The following is a 19,812-nucleotide window of genomic DNA, read 5'->3' as shown; positions in this document are numbered from 1 at the left end:
GACCCAAAGACGGGTGTCCTCTATAGCTCTTCCTTTTTCACTGTTCCTTGAGACAAGGTTTTATGTGCCGTAAGCTAAACTCAAACTCTGTGGAGATGATGATACCAGTCCTGGCTAATTTTGATGTCAACTTAACACAAGCTGGAATCATATGAAAGGATGAAGCCTCAGAGAAAATGCTCCATAAGATTGGGCTGTAGGCAAGTCTGTAAGGCAGTTTCTTAAGTAGTGATTGACGTGAGAGGGTCCCGCCCATGGGGGTAGGGCCACTCTAGGCAGAGGTCCCAGGGATTCTGTAAGAAGGCGGTTGAGCAGACTTCAAGGAGCAAGCCAGTAAGCAGCTCTCCTTCATGGCCTTGGCATTAACTCCTGTTTCCAGGTTCTTACTGTGAATTCCCTTAGTGCTAAAGCTATATGGTGAAATAAACCATTTCTTCCCTAAGTTACTTTTGGTTTCAGTGTTTTGGGTTTTTGTTTTTGTTTTTAATCACAGTAGTAGAACCCTTAATAAGAAAACTAAAAGATTATGTTCCTCTGGCCTCCACCTCCTTAATGCTGGGACTACAGGTGTGCGTGCCACCACACTGGGTTTATGTGGTGCTGAGGACGGAATAGGAGGCTTTGTATGTGCTAGTCAGCTAACAGCTACATACCCGTCCTGACCATTTTTGTAATAAGGTCTTTCACTGAACCTGAAACACATGGATTTGGTGAGGGCAGCCATCAGAAAAGCAGACCCTGGGGTCGTGAACGCAGGTGAGCTGGTCCTATCCCTCCCCAGCTGCACTATATCTCACTCCATACCTCACCTAGGCAGCATAGTAGGGCTGGCCCGCTCAAGGGTTATTAATAAGCCAGCCCTAAGGGTAAGAATTCAGGAGAGCTGGCCCCACCTCTTTGCCATGGCATGGGTATGGGGTTGATGCCCCTCCCAACTTACTGGTTGTAGAGGAGGTGAGATAGTCCTGTCCCTTGCTGGTTGTAGCACTCGAGATAGTGGGTTCTGTACCGTTCCTAGGCAACACAGTGAAGCTGGCCCTGTCGGTGAAGGCATGGGTGAGCCAGCTCCGAGGGTAAGAGTGTGCAATAGCTGGTCCAGCTCCTCATAGGCTGCAGCACAAGGACCCTGTATCTTGACTGGGCAGCACAGTGCAACTGGCTCTGGAGGCATGCATGTGGGTGTCCTGGCCCTGAGGGCATGAGAGCTGACCTGCCTCCTGCTGATGGTAGCATTGGTTGGCCTACCCACAGCAGTGCTGGAGTTTGCCCTGGTGATGTGGATAAGGGAGAGCCGGTGGGCTAGCCAGCTCTGCTACCACCCAGGCCCAGATCCAGGGCCCTGAGATGGCCCACCTCAACATGTATATCAACAAATGGTTGGGACGCATGAAAGGCCAGTCCTGCTGTTCTAAAGCTACAGGATCTCCATGACACAGGGCAACAATAGGATGACTGGGAGAAGTCCTGATGAGGATCCATTATTGATGGTGTCACAGAAGCCAGAGATCTTGAACCAGACTCATTATAGTGAACATTTGCAAATGAAGATGTATGGACAGAGACATATACTATGGGACATACTATGGCATGTTATAGTTTCCACAATGAGATGTTTTCTATGCTTTTTTGGGGGGGATTGTTGTTTGTGTGTTTTTCATCTTGAGGGGGAAGTTGTAAGGGCAAAAGGCAGATATGAGGGGACAGGGAGATGGGCAATACTGGGGTGCATAATGTGAAACTCACAAAAAAAAATCAATAAAAAGCAAGAAGAGTGATATTATCTCCTAAAGTTGCAGGTACTAAGTGTAAGAGACCCCCAGACTTTATCACAACTGACACCATGATGGGAGTCCATTCAGGCCATAAAACTCAGCTTGCACACAGCACCCCCTGCCAAAACTAAAACAAAGACCTAATCCATCAAAGTCCATAATTCTGGAAGTCTCCAAATGTACTAACCTCCCCCCCACCCCCGGAACTGAGGACCGAACCCAGGGCCTAGCAAGCGCTCTACCACTGAGCTAAATCCCCAACCCACTAACCTTGTTTTTGACTTCTGTAGTTCTGCTTCTGGCTAACTGTTCTTCCTAACTGAAGTATGTCAACCCAGGATATGGTTTTGTAAAGTTCATTCTGAGAAAGGCCTCAGGGCTCTGTTGGGATCCCAAACACCCAGTGTAGTCACTGACCAGTTAACGAAGACTTGGCTTAAATTGACGTCTGAGTAGACTTCTCTGGTGGGTGCCCCACAACACTGACAGTGGCTGCCAGCCCACCAGGTCGGAGTCAGAGTACACGTGTGTCCATGCTTTGGTAACAAGGGGGGCTGGGTTCCAGATGTGCTGAGGGGAAGGTACGGGTCTAGATGGAACCACTGGAAAACAGCTGCTTTGGATTGTCACATTAAATGGTGGAAAGGATATTCCATTTGTGTGATGAAATCAGAAGCAAGGGAATTGTGGCTATAGAGTGATTAAAGATGCAGTTATTAGGGATGTGTATCTGAACTCATCAAAGCTCCCAGGGTCCAGGAACTTGGGACAAGTAGGGCTAGCCTACCATCGAGTCCAAGGAATATTGCATTTGGTATTTTTAGACCCAAGATGCTACTCCTTTTTAACAAGGAAAAACACACGTGCAAAGCTCGCCATGATCTTGAAAGTGTAGCATCTGCTTTAGCCCCATAGCTCAGAGACATAGTGAATGGGGTGGGGGGAAGGGCTGTAACAGGCAGAGTCCTTGGATGTGAAAAATTCTTGTAAATATAATGAATTACATAATTACTGTGTTGCCGAGCAGAAGAGATTTTGCAGGTGTAATAAGAATCTGTAAGTGATGCTGAATTAAAGGGGGGGGGGATTATGGGTGGGGCTGATATAATCAGGTGAGACCGAAAAGTGGTTTGAAGAGTTTCCTAGTGGCCACAGGAATCATGTTGTGAACAGCCAACGATAGTAATCACAGTGGTCTCTAGCTGCTGGGAGCAGTCCCCTGTCATCTGTTGCCAAGAAAGTATGGTTCCAGCCACAAGGCACAAGGAAATGAATTTTGACAGTGCAAGGGAAACTTAGAGGCGTATCTTTTCCTATTCCAGTCTTCACACGAAGATGAGGCTGGTCCTTGATTTAGCCTTGTGGCTCTCTGGACTGAGAACCCAACTCAGTCCACGTGGACTGTTGATCCACCTCAAGTGAGAGAAAATAAACTTGGATTGATTCTAGGCTGGCAATCATGTTTTGTGTCCACAGTAAACAAATGCTGGGCCTAATCCAAAATTCACTAAGTCCTAGAGAAATTAACCAGCAGGAATCCAAGACAGTGTGCTTTCTTACCAACAGGGTTTTACAAGTGGCAAAAGTGTTTCCAACACAATCCAGTGAATGGAGGAAGGAGCCCCTCCACTCCCGACCGGCACAAAAGCTTGGCTCAGTGTAGAGAGATTTGCGCCCTAAGAAAACGTGGTTTACTAGTTTCCTCCTTTTACCTTGAATCAAGTACTCGTCAAGGACATTCCAAAATGCCGTGCAAGTTTATGCATTCAACACTGGATGCTGGTTCACGCAATGACAAAATTAAACCAAAGTAATGGGGGTGATTTGGGTCTGTTTTCTCCAGGGTGCGCTTGTTTCCAGCGAATTCATGTCTAGTAGAATATTTCATCCGCTCCTTTGCTTTTTGGAGTTGGCCCCTTCATAAATACAAACTGAATTTCCCAAGGTTCCCACTATTCACACTGTGGCAAGGACTTTAATAACTGAAGCTGCACGGTTTATTTTTTTCCTTTTCCGACCAGCAGGAGCTCTTTTCTCCCCAAATTGCATTCTGAAATCAGGTTTCTCCTTAAAGGCCAAACTCACACTTTGTCCTACCTTTAGGTCAGAAGTTTCTAGGAAGAAACTTCTGCGATATGTTAGCGATGTAGAGTAATTAAAGTCACTTATTCACGCCGGGACTGGCAGTGGGACTGTGAATGAAGACCTGTGGCCATCCTTGGAGCCTCCGCCCGCCCTCCTCTTCTCTGACCCTGCTGGCTGCACTCCTACTCTCACTCTTCCAGACTACAGGGCAATTCATATGCCTGGCTGCAAGTTCACCCCTTTCTCACAGCCATGACTTGTCTTGTAGCTCCATTTTTGTCTGCTTGCTAGTATAGACTTTGGAATGGTTCCCTAGTAACTGTTAAGAACAGCTATACCGACGCTTGTAAAAGCCATGCCATGATGAATGGAGAAGCTCCAGGTGATGTTGTGCCCTGACCAAAGGGGTTTCTTCAAAGACGAAGCGGTTCTCAGCTGGTGTTTCAGAGGAACAGCCCAGCAATCTGGTTTTGCAAAGTCCTCCCCAGAGATCCTGACATAAAGATTGGGAAACTACTGTCTTTATGTAGCCTCTTTATCTGCCAGTCAGAGCAGCTGCTCACTGAGTTTTTTTTTGGAGCTGGGGACCGAACCCAGGGCCTTGCGCTTGCTAGGCAAGTGCTCTACCACTGAGCTAAATCCTCAACCCTGCTCACTGGGTTTTAACCGCCTCCCAGATTGCTGGATACTTTGGCCTTTGCTCAACCCAACCATTGGAAAAAAATCTGTCACCTAATTTTTGACTTTCTACCTATTATCTGTATCTTTTAAAAATTATTTTAAATGGGCACATGTGTCTACAGGCATGCATGTCATGGCACATGTGTGTGGAAGCCAGAGGGCAACTTTCAAGCTCTCCCAGGTGGGTCCTAGGGATTGAATGCAGGTCAGGCTTCGCAGCAACTTCCTTCGCCTGCCGAGCCATCCTGCTGGTTCCTTTTAGTATCTTTATCGACTATGAAATGAATTGGTTATGAACTATAGGTCTGAGTCTAAAAGCATATTGGCTGAGGGTTGGAGGGGGGTACACAACGTGGAGGTTCTTTTTCCTGCCTTTAAGGGCTTGAGACATGCCTCAGTGGGCAAATCACTGGCTGCACAAGTCTGACAATCTAAGTCTGAATAGAGGAACCTAACTAAAACCTGGAGACAGTAGTGCACGCAATCCCAGCATGCCCACAGGGGGAGATGGGATGCTATTACAGGAGAATCTCTGTTTCACGGGCCAGCTGGCCTAGCACAAGGGGAAGTGAACAAGAGAGACCCTGTCTTTAGGTAAAAGGCAAAGACTGAGGCTCTCCTCTGACTCCCATGCACACACATGTGCACACACACATGTGCACACACACACACACACACACACACACACACACACACAAAACCACCATTTAAGTCAGCGTGGCACCACACACTGTAATCTTAGCACTCACAAGCCTGAGGCGAGAGCAATGGAATTCAAAGCTGACTTGAGCTATGTATGTGTTGAGATCTTGTGTCAAAAGAGCTGAAGCAAACCCCGACCAACCAGCCAACCAACCAAAGAGAACCCCTAAACTACCCCTTCCATGTCTATAATAGGTACCGGGCCTATTAAAAGGCACGTGGCTGGGTCGTATCCCACAGTTTCTAACTCGACAAGTCTATGATGGAGTGTGAGGGTTTGGCTCTTTAGAAACTTCCCAGGTGCTGCTTCTGGGGATGGCCCATGGACCATTTGGACAGCCACTGCTTTAGAGACATCATTCCCAGTGGCTATCTGCTTTCATAACTCCTCTCTCTTGCAGGGGGCTGCCTGGAATAAGAAAAGTCGGAGGAGCTGGAATACTCAGTGAGAGTTAAGTGTCTGTAGAAGCAAATCTACTCCAGGGCCAGTGGTTTAATCATATTCAAAGGAGGTCCTTACCATGGATAGGATTCTTTTTTTTTTTTTTTTTTTTGGTTCTTTTTTTTCGGAGCTGGGGACCGAACCCAGGGCCTTGCGCTTCCTAGGTAAGCGCTCTACCACTGAGCTAAATCCCCAGCCCCCATGGATAGGATTCTTGACTGAGATGAAGTCACACACATGAACGACCATGTTTGCTGTGTGGTCCCTGTTCTCACCCTGCATTTTATGTGCATATATGTATAAGAATATATGGTAACCACGCCCCTCCCCAGCCCTCTCCAATCAGTATTTGGGGAGGGTGGGTTTTGGGTGAGAATTCTGTGGGTGGATATGTATAAATGAGCTGAGAATCAGTGTCCTCCAGTTGACTGCTGTACTCAGAGCTGGGGAGGTGAGTAGGAGGTGAGAGAGTCTCCATTAGCATTCTCTAGGATCCAAATTCCAATGAGGACTTACATCCTGCAGGCAATAGATATGGGATTTGGAGGCTGATGCTATAAAATGCAAGAGAAACAGTGAGGGCCAAAATCCCCAGGTCCTCCTACTGTGACTTGTTCATTACTCCAAGACGATACTTCTTTGGATTTTAAGAGAACGCAGAAATGGCATCACATCAAAATACAGTCATATCTGGGGGTGATGATATTTTAAGAAGAGTCAACCGTTCCTTGTACTGGACTCTTGTAAGTGCTGTGTGAAGATACTGAGTCGGGTACATGTGTCTCTTTGCAAACTGGGATTTCAGGGTGTTTAGGTGTGGGGAACGCAGCTGTGAGACTGTCAGAGACTCATTTAGCCTGAATGTAGATCTGTTGTGTGTCACTATAAATTTTAATGTGGAGCATAAATTTCACATCTGTATTTGTAAAATATAATATAAAATCACTTCTCCTACAATTAAACACATACAATAAAGTCCCTGGAAAATTCTCCTTTTCTTCTCTATTCTTTGTTGGGACAGCACGAGGCATGGCTTATAGTCTGAGAGGACAGCTGCCAGTTGATGCAGTTGTAACTTAAGGTGTGATCCCCTTCAGATAATAAACCCATTTGATTCCAGATTCAGTGCCTTCACACTGAGGGCAGGTGACAATCAGCTTAGTGGTGATAGGGGTTTTACTGCCTGACGGGTTCCCCTCAAAATAGACTGTGATGTTGTTGATCTTCTTGGGCCGCACAGATTCTGCAGCCCGGATGGTGAAGGCTGGGTTCTCCACAATGAAGGAGAAGTTTGTTGCATGCAAGAAGATGTTCTTGAAGGGGATGATGATGTTGTATCCAGCTCTGATCAGGAAGGGGCCTTGGGGCTTGGGGGGCAGAGCAATTCCAAAGAGTGGGATGATATATTCCCCACCTATGAGTGACGACAGGCACAGGATGCCTTTGGTCTCACCCAGATGGCTGGGCTCAAAGATGACTTCCACGCTGACTTCAGTGCCACCCTGGGCTCCTGGGGCTGCATTAATAATTTTTTCTGTGTGGAAGTCAGAACAGTCAGTCTGAAAGGGAAACAAAGTACCTTGATTCACACAGGGTCCTAAAGAGACCATTGGGAACCCAAGCTGAGCCCTTCCATTAGCAGACAGCAAAGAACTTGCGTTTGTGAGAGTCTGGGCAGGCTGTAATGTAATGGCCTATACATTGTGGAGCTGAAGTCTTTGTGAGTAGGTATTACCCATCACTACCTCAACTTTGCTACTGAGAGACTGAGGCCAGGAGATGTTAACAATGTGCCTGAAGACATGTAGCTAGATAATGCTGGTGGGGGGAACTGAAACTGTTCTTTGTATCCAGTTTTCTTCTCTCTCCATTCACATGGGAGGTGGGCAGTCTGGCTTGAACAAGACTGAAAGGTGCTATTTGTATCCTAGCACATGTAATTGTCCTTGAGTCCCAGATGCTCTGACCAGAAGCATTTGGGATCGGACTTGTTCTGTAGCAGAATCCCCAAGTGACTGTGACAGACTGACTCCCCTACTACCTGTCATCTCCATCTTATATGCCAACTGCTCTCATGGCTAAAGTATGTGCAATGCTTGCTATGGGGTGTGGGCTTAGGAGATGGCATTGCAGATGCATTTCACGCACTCAGGCACATAAGTGCTCATAGGACCCCTGTGAGGCTCTTGTTCAGGCTTCTATGGTTTGAATGTCATCACTAAAACTGATGGTGGAAATTAATCTCTGCGATGAGATATTAAAGATGTGTGATCTCTAAGAGAAGACTAGGCCATGACAGCAGTTTCTTGTCTGAGTGAATCCATCCATGGATCAGCATATCGATTGGGTTGCTGGCTTGAGAGTGTATCTGTTCATAAAAACCAGTCCTGTCTCACCCCATTCCTCCACCACTTAGATTCACCCTTTATGAGATTGGGACTCCTTGGGGGAGCACTCAAGAGCAAGAGGTCGTTACCAGATGCAGCCTTCTGATCTTATCAGCTTCCAGGTTCATGAGCTGAATAAGCCTCTTAGGTATCCATCCATTCATCCACTCACCCAACTACCCACCCGTCCGTCCGTCCATCCATCCATCCATCCATCCATCCATCCATCCATCCATCCATCTATCCATCCATCCACCCACCCCCTCCCTCCCACCCAGCCACCCACCCATCCATCCGTCCATCCATCCATCCATCTATCTATCCATCCATTCATCTACCCCACCCCCTTCTATCTATCTATCTATCTATCTATCTATCTATCTATCTATCTATCTATCTATCTATCTATCTATCTATCCATCCATCCACCCCACCCCTCCCACCTATCTATCCATCATCTATCTATCTATCTATCTATCTATCTATCTATCTATCTATCTATCCATCCATCTATCTATTTCTCTCTTCATCTTATAAATTAGCCAGTCTATGGTTTTCATTTATAGTAACAGGAAATGGCTGAGACAAAGCCATTATCTCCATTTATAGTTTAAAGAGATTAATCAAGTTATTCCTTCAGAGTGATGGAAAAGGATTCAAATTCATGCCTGATCCCACAGCCTGCTTTCATGATGCCAAGTGATACTGTCTTCTTTTATCGCTCCTTGAGCACAATGTGGGAAGCAAAGTCTCCCTCCCCAAGCCTCGCTTAACACAGCAGACAGTCTGCAGAGGACGAGCCCAGGTTCTGCGAGGTTTCTAGGCAAGATTCAGTTCTCCAAGGCGAAGGTCACTGTGACAGGACCTGGCTGCCTCTGAGTTTCATATCTCTATACCCTTGGAGTCACCCTTCTAGCATCGTTGTGTTTTGAGGCAGGGTCTCACTGTGTAGGCCAGGCTGACCTAGAACTCACTATAAAGTCTAGGATGGCCTCAAATCCATGATCCCTTCCTGCTACCTCCTGTGAGTTGGATTATAAGAATGCACTGCAGTTCTGAGCCTCTCATTAGTTTTAAATGCAGACTTCTGACCAGGGAAGGGCCGCTAACCCTGCAGTCCTCTCGCTCTCCCTGCAGCCCACTCACCTTGCAGTAGTACTCAGTCTTCAGCCGGGTATAATTGGTGAACTTCGCTAAGATGCTTTGGCTGCTGCCAAGAACGGTCTGGAAGTGGACAGGTTTCTCAGGGGGTGCAGGCAAGGCCTTCAGCAGGAGCTCATACTGGTAGTAGCCCAAGTCACCATTGTGCAAGGTCAGTCTCCCGCAGATTTCTCCAGCTTTCAAGGGCTGGAATTCAAACGAGAACGTTCCCTGGAAGAGAAGGAGGAGGCTCTTGTCATGCTGGAAGTCTGTCTGGCCTGTCGCCTCCCACCAGCTGACCTACCCAAGGCCTCGCAGCAGGCGATGGCAAAAAATGATGCTTCCCATACACATACTGAAGCTGACCCTGGGCCCATTCTCCCTGTCTTTTCTGCCCTCTAGCTTTCTCTGTTCCAGGTATTTTTCCATTCCAGATCTGAATCTAAGAAATAGGTATTGGCCATTCCTGGGAAAGCACATTGATGGAGAGTGACAGGAGGTTAAAGGTCACCCAGCCCCTTCTTTGCATACAGTTATTCTCAGAACAAAAGCATTCTGGGTTTTATATTTTCTGGAGGGGAAACATCCTCTTTCCCCCCATTCTTACAAAACAGAACAAGAACCAAAGGGCATTCTATATAATAGCCCAGAGAGAATGACTCAAATGCAACTATCGGCAGGAAACGGGTTGAATGACTTAGGGTCTTCCCATCTCAGTAGAATGTTATACAGCCACAAAGAAGGAGGTAGAATTGTAATGAGAGGTGTTGCTATGGTAGGGGAAAGAAAGGAGGCCTGGAAAACATGGATATAAAGGTCATACTTATTGATTCAAAATTAATTTATTGTTTGTGTGCACATGTGCACTGGTTAGAGGGGAGCTTTCTGGAACTGGTTCTCTCCTGGTTTGATCTTGGAATCCAAGGACCAAAACTCAAGTTGTTAAGCCCATGTGCAGGAGCATATACCCACTGGGCCACTTCGCTGGCCCCCCCTTTTTTTTCTGTTGTTGTTGGCTTGTAGAAGAGAGTCAAAACCAGCTGGTTTTGGTGTTGCATTTGGGGGAAATGTGTACGGGACTTAAAACTTTCTATTTTGTATACTTCTATAAAGCTTGAAATGTTTTACTGTAAGTAGCTATTAAAAAAAAACACAAAACACACACAGTTCTCCAGTTTGGGGGTAAGAGGAGAATAGTAGTTACAACATTGTTTGGCTTCTTCTCAGTTACCTATCCTGCTCCCAAGGGCACAGATCAGCTGGGTTCAGAATAACAAGAACAAGCTAACATCTATAAAGAAACTGAGAGTAAATAAAGGCAACTTCTAACTCAAAGGTGAGCTGGGAGAACCAAATGACATGAGTCTGGTATCATTATAGCTTCGGCTTTGGTTGGCATCATGAACACTGAGAGCCAGAGAACCCGCTCACCCCTGAACTGAGGTGATCCACGTAACCTGGAAAACTTGGTGGGGTAGTCTGACAGGGGCGGTGGGAGCTGGAGGGCTGGTTCCAGTTTAGCTCTGAGGTGTTGTCATAGGATTAGCCTAGGTGGGGCAGTAGAGAACATTTGATTGCTCAGACCGAGAACCTGCACTGGGCAAGTGCTGCAGCAAAAATAGGAAGATCGTGAGAACTGACCAATGGCTGAATCCTACTTCTGAAACAGCCTGGCTTGGAGAGAAATCTCTGAGTAGAGTTTACTTGATCACACCAAAGATACAGGAGACAAAGGGCAGATTAAATCCCATTGACAATGGGCAGGAGTGCAGAGAAAACTAACCTGGATTCTGGAGGCAAAGGAAGGGCTGGAGTAGTGAAGGGTACAGGCAGAGTTGGCCAAGGGGTGAGGGGGGGAGGTTAGAGTGGGGACTTCAATAACATTTAGACGGTGAGTTTTGGAATGATAAACTGATAGGAAAGTCCACGTTCTCCTGGTTCATATACTCCTAACCACAGTCTGTGCGCCTCTCCAGAACACTCTGAATAAGCAAGTACAGCAACAAGTGTATAAGCATGCATATGTATATGTGTGTGTACATGTGTGTGCATAGAAACATGTGTTACATGCATGTATGTGTGGGCACATGTACATATGTGTGTATACATGTATTTATGTGTGTATGTGTGCACATAAATATGTGTGTGGTGCATGTGTATGTGTGTGGGTATGTGTATATATGTATTGTGTATACACATGTATGCATATAGATATGTGTGTGTGGTGCATGTGTATGTGTGTGGGTATGTGTATATATGTATTGTGTATACACATGTATGCATATAGATATGTGTGTGTGGTGTATGTGTATGTGTGTGGGTATGTATGTATATTTATGTGTGCTTATATGTATATGGATGTGTATATGTATAAGCATATGTATGTCTATTTATATGTGTGTGTGTGTTTGTGTGTGTAGGATGGTGTCATTATGCAGCAAGGTATGTCCAGGATAAGGCATAGCCTATCATTGGATGAGAAGGAAGGTTAGGCAAGGAAAAGTCTAAAGAGAGAAATCAAGATGGAGACGACGGAGCAGGCTGACCCAGATTCGGGCGGACTAGGTCAATTCTGCCATGTCTAGGTGGGCGGTTTCTATCCTTATTAGTTGGCAGTGAATTTATTCTGTGGATTTATTGTAGATTGAGAATTTGGGTTATAGTTTATTAAGTCTTGATTTTACTGGGTATCTGGGACCAGAGCTCCCGGCTGGCCAGGGCTGGTCAGGGCGACTAGCAATGGGAACAGAGAGATTGCTGGGGCTAGGAGATAGCTAGGCTTATGTGGGAAGCAGCTGCAGCTGAGATACATGAAGGTTAGTTCTATATGGCCCTATGGTGCCAGAACTAACACCAGGAAGCGACCACCTGGGTCCGAGAGTACCAGGGGGCCACATGAAGCAGTCACGAGTGGGAACTGGTCATGCCCCTTTTTTATTTTTACTGTAGCATGTATGTGTGTGTTTTTTCTCCTGATACTTTTCACACCTTGCTTTCCTTTGCACACTAAGATCCATGTTACTTTGTGTGTGTGTGTGTGTGTGTGTGTGTGTGTGTGTACTGGGAATCAAACCCAGGATACCCCCTACATGCTGGGCAAGTGCTCAGTCACTAATGTACACTTCTACTTCTGTGCTACTTTTATAATTAGCAAAAAGATGCTTTCTCTTTAGTCCAAACAAGGCGAACAATCAGTAGACAAAAGTCATTATACAGAAGTCCATTGTACCTGTCACATCAAAGCCAAGGGTCCCTACTTCACGTTAGTTGCAGAAGAAAGAAATACAAAGTTGCTTGTCCCTTGTCATTCCTCTTTCCCTATACCAGGGCTGGCCCACACTCAAACTATGCAGAACATAGACCCAAAGGCCCCATGGGTAGAAGTCACTGTCATAGTCCTTAAGGGTCACCTGGCAGCCAGGGCCTACCTCAGAGTTTGGAGGTACAGCAAACTGGGAAGGCAGGCTGATGTCATTCAACTTGCACTCTGTTGAGAAGGTCACCGAATAAGGCAGGGGGTTCTCCAACTTGATGGAGGCTGATACGCTCTGGCGGACTGGGCTTGTCATCTGGATGGATTTTATGATGCCAGAAGGGGTGACCCTGAAACTCACAGTGTAGTACAAGAACTCGTTGGTCACCTCGTTCCGGAAGATCACCTGTGTTCACAGTGCGAGTAGGAAGAAGCAGGGGAGAGGAGAGGTTAGCCCAGGATCCTCTGTCCATACTCTCCTGCTGTCTGGAAGTTTTGCTGGGAACATGCAGTAAGGTACTGGGGTGGCATGACCTGCTGGTCTAATCCCTGCTAGGCAGCCTTTCTCTGTAGGGGCTGTAGTCTGGCTTTTTTTTTTTTTTTTCAGGTGAGAGATGATTTAAGAATCTTGGTTTGCTTCAGAAGACACTTTAGAGCGGCTTGGCTCATTGTCAGCGTTTTGCTAGTGGGGGCAGCTAGGCAACCTTAGACAAGCAAGACCTCAGACCTTCAAGCTGGGGTGGGCCTCATGCCTAGTGCTGTTGCTGCCAGAGTTGTTATCGAGAATGACGACAATGACAGACAGCATCTAATGCTTGCTGGGGGATTAGTATTTGCCAGGCTACATGATCCCACAATGCATCTGCAGTGACATCACCCTTTACGGATGGGGGAATGGAAGTGTGGCAAAGCTCGGTGTCTTGTCCAAGGTCACGTGTAGAGAGAAGTTTCCTGCACGGGGAGACTTCAGAGCTCTAAGCAGCCCTCTCTCCCCAGGTCTGATTCTGGTCATCTGTCAAGAATTCTTTTCCCCGGAGAAAGGGGAAGTTGGCCCTGTGTGCTTGTCAGCCATTCGTAAATAAACTCCAAACACATTTCTTTGGAGACAGGGTCTCATGTAGGTCAGGCTAGTACCCAAATCCAGAGGCAGGCCTCGAATGACGAATCCTTCTACCTCTACCTCCTAAGTGCTGGGATTTCAGGTATGTGACACCATGCCTGGATTTTATGCAGTTGATTTTGTAGCGTCTACTCAAGGTTTTGTTCTTTTTAATACACTGTATCAGATGATTAATCTTATTATTACTAGGTGGCAATTTTTTTTATACAGCCTGGCTTTTCCATACATTCTTTTAAAGACCTTGTCTAAGTGTATACTTTAAGATCTTTCTCGGGATGGAGAGATGGCTCAGCGGTTAAGAGCACTGACTGCTCTTCCAGAGGTCCTGAGTTCAAATCCCAGCAACCACATGGTGGCTCACAACCATCTGTAATGGGGATCCGATGCCCTCTTCTGGTGTGTCTGAAGACAGCTACAGTGTACTTATATATAATAAATAAATAAATAAATAAATAAATAAATAAATAAATAAATCTATCTTTAAAAAAAAGAGTAGGATGCAGAAAAATAGATCTTTCTCTTTGTGATTCCATCACTAATAATAGCTTCAAAAACTACCTGTAAACAAACAAACAAACACACACCACTCAAGCCTCCAGGCCTGACTTCTGTGAGCTATGAATCCACACACACTTCCCTGCCTCAAAGCACTTATCCTATTTGAAAGTTACACACTGATAGAATGAATGTCTTTCTCCTCTACTAGACTGTACTTCTTGAGAATAGAGACTTTGCCCGGCTTCAGCCATTGCTGTGTTACTGGCACAGAACATGGCTGTGTGCTCAGTGGATACCTAAACAAATGAATGGATTAGGCAGCATAGCATAGTCACCACTCTGGGCCACAGAACAGCGAGTGCCTGGAGGTTAGCATCTGCTCTTCTCTAACACCCCAGTGCCAAGCTTCCGGGGTTCGGGGGAGGCACCTTTGATATGGCAGTACCTTTGCCGTGTACAGTCCCTCCTTGTAGGCAAAGAAGTTCAGCTTGTAGTCTTTCTTGGAGCCAGACAGAACATCAATGTAGTCAAGGCCCTTCAGAGTGACACTTAGGTCTGGCTTCTCTGGTTTCAATATTTCCACAATGACTCGGAATCTGGAGCCGTACCAGAGAGGAGAGAGGCGATGAGAAATGACACGAGACACCGAGAGACAGTGAGACTGTCCAATGGTGGGAAGGAAAGGGGCTGAGCCTACTTTTGTTTCCATGAAGACTGTTTGGGTCTGTGGCTCTCATCTTTGCTCTGTCACTGAGAACGACAGCAGCTGCCATTTATCGAGTCAGGTACCCAGGAGTCCCTCTTTATGGTATTTACAGATATTCAGAGGACACAATGTCTAGAGGAGGTTTGCTTCACTAACGCCTCTGTTTTAAGGAAGAGGAAAGAGAGGCCCAAGGAAGGAAGAAGACACACTCAGACATGTGTAGCTACTCGCAAAACCAGGATGCAGACTTAGACCTGAGCTTTTGTCTACTATGCCAAGCAGGTGGCCTCCAGGGAGATGTGCTTCTAGTCTCTTCTCATGGGAAGGGAAGGACGAGGCTATTTGATCTCTCCTTTCTATCTCCTACTGCAAGCACAATATCTCCTCTGGCTGGTAGCTCAGGCTATAAGACACTCAACAACAACAAAGGTGTTGACTGTTAGGACCATCAGAACCATTGTTTATTGGGCATTTATTTTGTGTGAGGCAGTGCTCAAGGGTCCATAACATGTAGGATCTATAAGAATCAACACTGAGCAAGAAGACAGAGACATGAGACACTTGGCTATGTTGAGGACTGTGTCTCTGACTCCCCCAAATCTGACGCTCTCTGTAGGTGAAGGACCAAGCTGGATGGTGGAAGCCATTCCCCCCCTCCCCCCGCACCCACTGCTCATCCTACACCCTCACCTCTGGGGCTTGTTCAGCCAGTTGCTGATGGGCAGGAGCTCAGTATAGGGAGTCTTACATGGAACCTCACGGTAGATATTGGCAACAGCTTTGGGGAGTTCGGCAGTCCCATGCAGGGCATATAGCCAGCCAGTCCCATCCGGGAGTGGGAAAAATAGAGTGCCCTTGGAAGAAGAAACCACAAATAAGAATGACATAGTAGACCCTTTATTCACAGACATCTACCTGACCTGGAGGGGGCAAGAAAACCTAACACTTATACTTTAAAAAATTTTTAAGTTTTGGTATGTAGGTGGTGTATGTGTGTGTGTGTGTGTGAGTGTGTGCGCGCGCGTGCGCGCGCGTGTTGTACACATAGATATGTAGATGACTGCACCTGTGTGTAACCATGGGAGTCCAGAGGAGGACACTGAGGGTCTTCCTTTATTGCTTTCCATGTTATTCCTTTAAGACAGGGTCTCTCACAGAAACAGAAGCTCACTGTGTTGGACACATAGTGAAGACTGAAGAGAATACCATTTGCTTCTAAGTGTGAAGACTAGATGCTTTCCTTTTCAGAATTTTAAAATTAGGTTTTATAATAATTTATTTTTATTTTCATGTTTGTGTGTGGGTGTGTGCATAGGAGTGTAGGGCTTATGGAGGCCAGAGAGGGCACTGGATTCCCCTGAAACTGGAATTACAGATGGTTGTGAGCCACTCAACATAGGTATTGGGAACTGAGCTCAGGTCCTCTGTAAGATAGCAAGTACTCTTTTTTTTTTTTAATTCTTTTTTTTTAAAAGATTTATTTTATTTATTATATATAAGTACACTGTAGCTGTCTTCAGATACACCAGAAGAGGGCATCAGATCTCTTTACAGATGGTTGTGAGCCACCATGTGGTTGCTGGGAATTGAACTCATGACCTCTGGAAGAGCAGTCGGGTGCTCTTAACTGCTGAGCCATCTCTCCAGCCCGATAGCAAGTACTCTTAACTGTTGAGCTGTCTCTCCAGTCCTTAAATTATACTTTAATTCATTTGTTCATTCATTCATTCATTCATCCATTCCTTCCTTCCTTCCTTCATTCATTCATTCAGTATGTATGTATGTAGTTCTGTGTGTGTGTGTGCACAAGTGTGTGTGTGCACACATATGGCATTGCATGTATGGAAATCAGAGGACAACTTACAAAAGTCAGGTCTTGGGGATTGAACGTTGGTGGTAAGTCTTGGTGGTAGGCACATTTACCAGCTAAGCCAGCTCACTGGCCCTCTTCTGACTTTTATTACAGCTACCATCATGCCACTGATGTACTTAAACTGAGTACGAATTGCTCGGTGTCTAGTCCTAGGGCTTCATTTCAGAGCCATGCCTCAGGATTCTAAGATTCTAACATAGGCAAAGGGGTGAAGCTACTGCCTGCCAACTGTCATGGCTCCCCATTGTCCGTGATGATCATCATCCCATGATCTGGATACCCATTCCTTATTTGGGCATTCTTTTAACTCTGAGCTCTAATATGGTCTTCTAGCCATTGCCCACCCAGTTCCTTGCTTCTCCTATGCTAGAAAGCAGGCAGCGAGGCCTCAGTTTACCTGGTGCTTGCGGTTCTCCAGGTTCATGGTTCGGGGCTTGTAGGTGATCTCGTAGGGCTTGTTTTGCTGATGGGCCTCCAAGGTGATGAACTCAGGCCCCTCCCAGTGCTCACCCTCAAAGATGGGGTGCAGGTTCCAGGTCTGGTTGGAACGGTTTGAGAGCAGGATAGTCTGCGTGTGCCTGGAGCGCACTTGGCAGTTGAAATTCACCACCTGGAGGAAGCAGGAAAGTCGCCTTCACTGTCTACAGGGTCCAGAGCTACAGTGTGTTGTGGTGTGTGTGTGTGTGTGTGTGTGTGTGTGTGTGTGTGTGTGTGTAGAGGTTTTAAGTGTTTCCCATAGTAAATTCTAATAGACAATCTCCCTCCCCACCCCATTCAGTCAAAAATGTTTACTAGGCATTTCATTTATTTCAGGAGAAGTTGCATGAATTTCCCTGCAAATGTCCTGGCTTCCCTTTTCCTGACAGCTACACACAACTGCACTGTGTGGTGGTTACACACATGCTGTCAGTCAAATCCTTTCGGTACAGGGATGAGGACCTGAGTTCAATCTAGCCTCCAGGTGTGCCCAGTGTGACAGGTCACGTGTCTGGGACTCCAGCACAGTGGGGATGCAGACAGGTGAGTTCCTGAAGCCCCTTGGCCAGTAGCTAGCCCAGCTGAACTCATGGGCTGTGTTACAGTCACCTCCTGCTCTTCCCTGTGCCAGCCATGCCATCCAAACCACCGTCTTGTCTCCCCTCATCTAAGGAAAGTGTTTCTAATTGGTCTCTCTTCTGCAGACGCCTGCCAACATCTGGTTTGATTCCACTGATGTACAAATCAAACAGTGTCATCCCTGCACTCAAGACTCAAGTTCCTCCTGCCCCACAAGAAGGATAAGGATGCTCCTATAGCAAGCACCCATTGGCTGGGCTGTGCTCCAGTCGCTGCACACAGTTCTTATAACAGAGTTTGATCTAGATGGCCTCCTTGATGATATAATGCTTGAATCAGAAGTTGAAGAAAGGGGGTTGGGGATTTAGCTCAATGGTAGAGCGCTTGCCTAGGAAGTGCAAGACCCTGGGTTCGGTCCCCAGCTCCGAAAAAAAGAACAAAAAAAAAAAAAGAAGTTGAAGAAAGAACATGGACTAAGTAAACCGAGAGGGAAGAGAGATTATTCAAGTAGTGGGTATGGCCTATGCAAAGTCCCTGTGGTAGGGAGGAGCAGGGCTCAAGGCTTGATGTGGGTGTTGAGGACTGAATTCTCTTGTTGGGCTTACTCCTGCTTTTGGCCCACTTCAGGCAATGCCTACTTGCCTCTTTTACTACAGGTGGTCCCACGCAGATTCCAGACAGGGTGAGGCACAGAGGACTTCCTCCTTGGATGAAGCAGAGAATGTTTTTATAGAGACTCTCCTTCCCTATCTCGGTGGGGTGGTAGGTTACTTCTAGAGCAATCTCTGTGCCTGAGGTGATGTAACCTTCTTCAGGGCTAATGGTGAAGTGGGGCTTGAGCTTCTTGACATCCCATTTAAACCTTTTGTTTCAAGGAAAAAGAAGACAAGAGTGATAGTGTGTTAGTATTCCAAGGGTATGCAAAAACCAAACCAAACCAAACCAAACCAAACAACCAACCAAACAAAAACTAACAGAAAACAAAACAAAAACAAGAACAAAACTTCACCTGGGCTTTTGACAACACAGCCCCTGTTTGACTTCTCCCTAGGATGTTGGAGGAGGCAGCTCTGCCAGAGGAGAGGTGGGTTAGGGACCGTGAGCTCAGATCACTCTCTGGGTAAGGGTTTTTTGCTCAGAGTTGAACGGGGTTGTACTGGCTGGTTTTGTGTGTCAATTTTACACAAGCTGGAGTTATCACAGAGAAAGGAGCCTCCCTTGAGGAAAAGCCTCTGTGAAATCCAGCTGTAAGACATTTTCTTAACTAGTGATTAAGGGTGGGAGGACCCATTGTGAGTGGTGCCATCCCTAGGCTGGTAGTCTTTGGTTCTGTACGAAAGCTAGCTGAGCAAGCCAGGGGAAAACAAGCCAATAAGCAGCATCCCTCCATGGCCTCTGCATCAGCTCCTGCTTCCTGACCTGTGTGAGTTCCTGTCCTGCCTTCCTTTGGTGATGAACAGCCATGTGGAAGTGTAAGCTGAATAAACTCTTTCCTCCCCAACTTGCCTCTTGGTCATGATGTTTGTGCAGGAATAGAAACCCTGACTAAGACATGGGGTGAGAAGTGGCTGCATGTATCATCCATGAATGACAAGCTAGGGAATGTATGTATGAACACAGACGTGTGTGTTCCCAGATGGTATAGCTAACATGTGGCTGGACTAGGGACCATAGTCTTTGAGGATGATAGCCTTGATCATGACTTTGTGTTGCCTGTTTACATCCAGGGGGATGGTGACAAGCCCTTCATGAGAGAGTTATGCCTGTTCTTGGTGGCATGGGATCTTGATGGCTCCATGGGGACATCCCTGTGGTTAGGCCCTTGGTAAGGGCACATGGCAGAGGATTATTGGTACATACTAGGATTTTCAAAACATGGCTACCATATCATATCCCCCTTGGTGCCATAACACTGAGTCTGTATGGTGAGGAGCCCTGGGGTGTGTAATGGGTATCTTGGACAGTCATGTTGAAATCATGAGCAGCAAGAGGAAAGACCTGGGTTCTGGTCCTGTCTTCTTATTTCTTGGTTGTAGTATTTCTGAGCCTCTTCTGTGAAGATCTCACTACATCCGGGAAGTGAGGGAGCTAAATCAC

At 46.4% G+C, this 19,812-nt stretch overlaps 1 protein-coding gene across 2 annotated transcripts in view; it reads right to left on the bottom strand.

The window, feature by feature from the left end:
• Positions 1-6,550: 6,550 nt before the first annotated feature.
• Hydin (Hydin, axonemal central pair apparatus protein) overlaps positions 6,551-19,812 on the bottom strand; it is a 345,749-nt gene continuing 332,487 nt past the window's right edge. The window contains exons 80-86 of one of the 2 annotated variants that reach the window (XM_087594210.1): positions 18,358-18,577; positions 17,057-17,269; positions 15,477-15,640; positions 14,526-14,676; positions 12,638-12,868; positions 9,216-9,440; positions 6,551-7,241 (exon numbers count right to left, since the gene is read on the bottom strand). In XM_087594210.1, coding sequence (XP_087450336.1) covers positions 6,759-7,241; positions 9,216-9,440; positions 12,638-12,868; positions 14,526-14,676; positions 15,477-15,640; positions 17,057-17,269; positions 18,358-18,577 — 1,687 coding nt within the window. In that variant the 3' untranslated portion in view covers positions 6,551-6,758. 2 annotated transcript variants of the gene reach the window in all.

Source organism: Rattus norvegicus, chromosome 19 (genome assembly GCF_021556685.1).
Source record: "Rattus norvegicus strain SHRSP/BbbUtx chromosome 19, alternate assembly SHRSP_T2T, whole genome shotgun sequence".
Lineage (NCBI taxonomy): Eukaryota > Metazoa > Chordata > Mammalia > Rodentia > Muridae > Rattus > Rattus norvegicus.
This window is presented reverse-complemented; position numbering and strand designations above follow the sequence as displayed.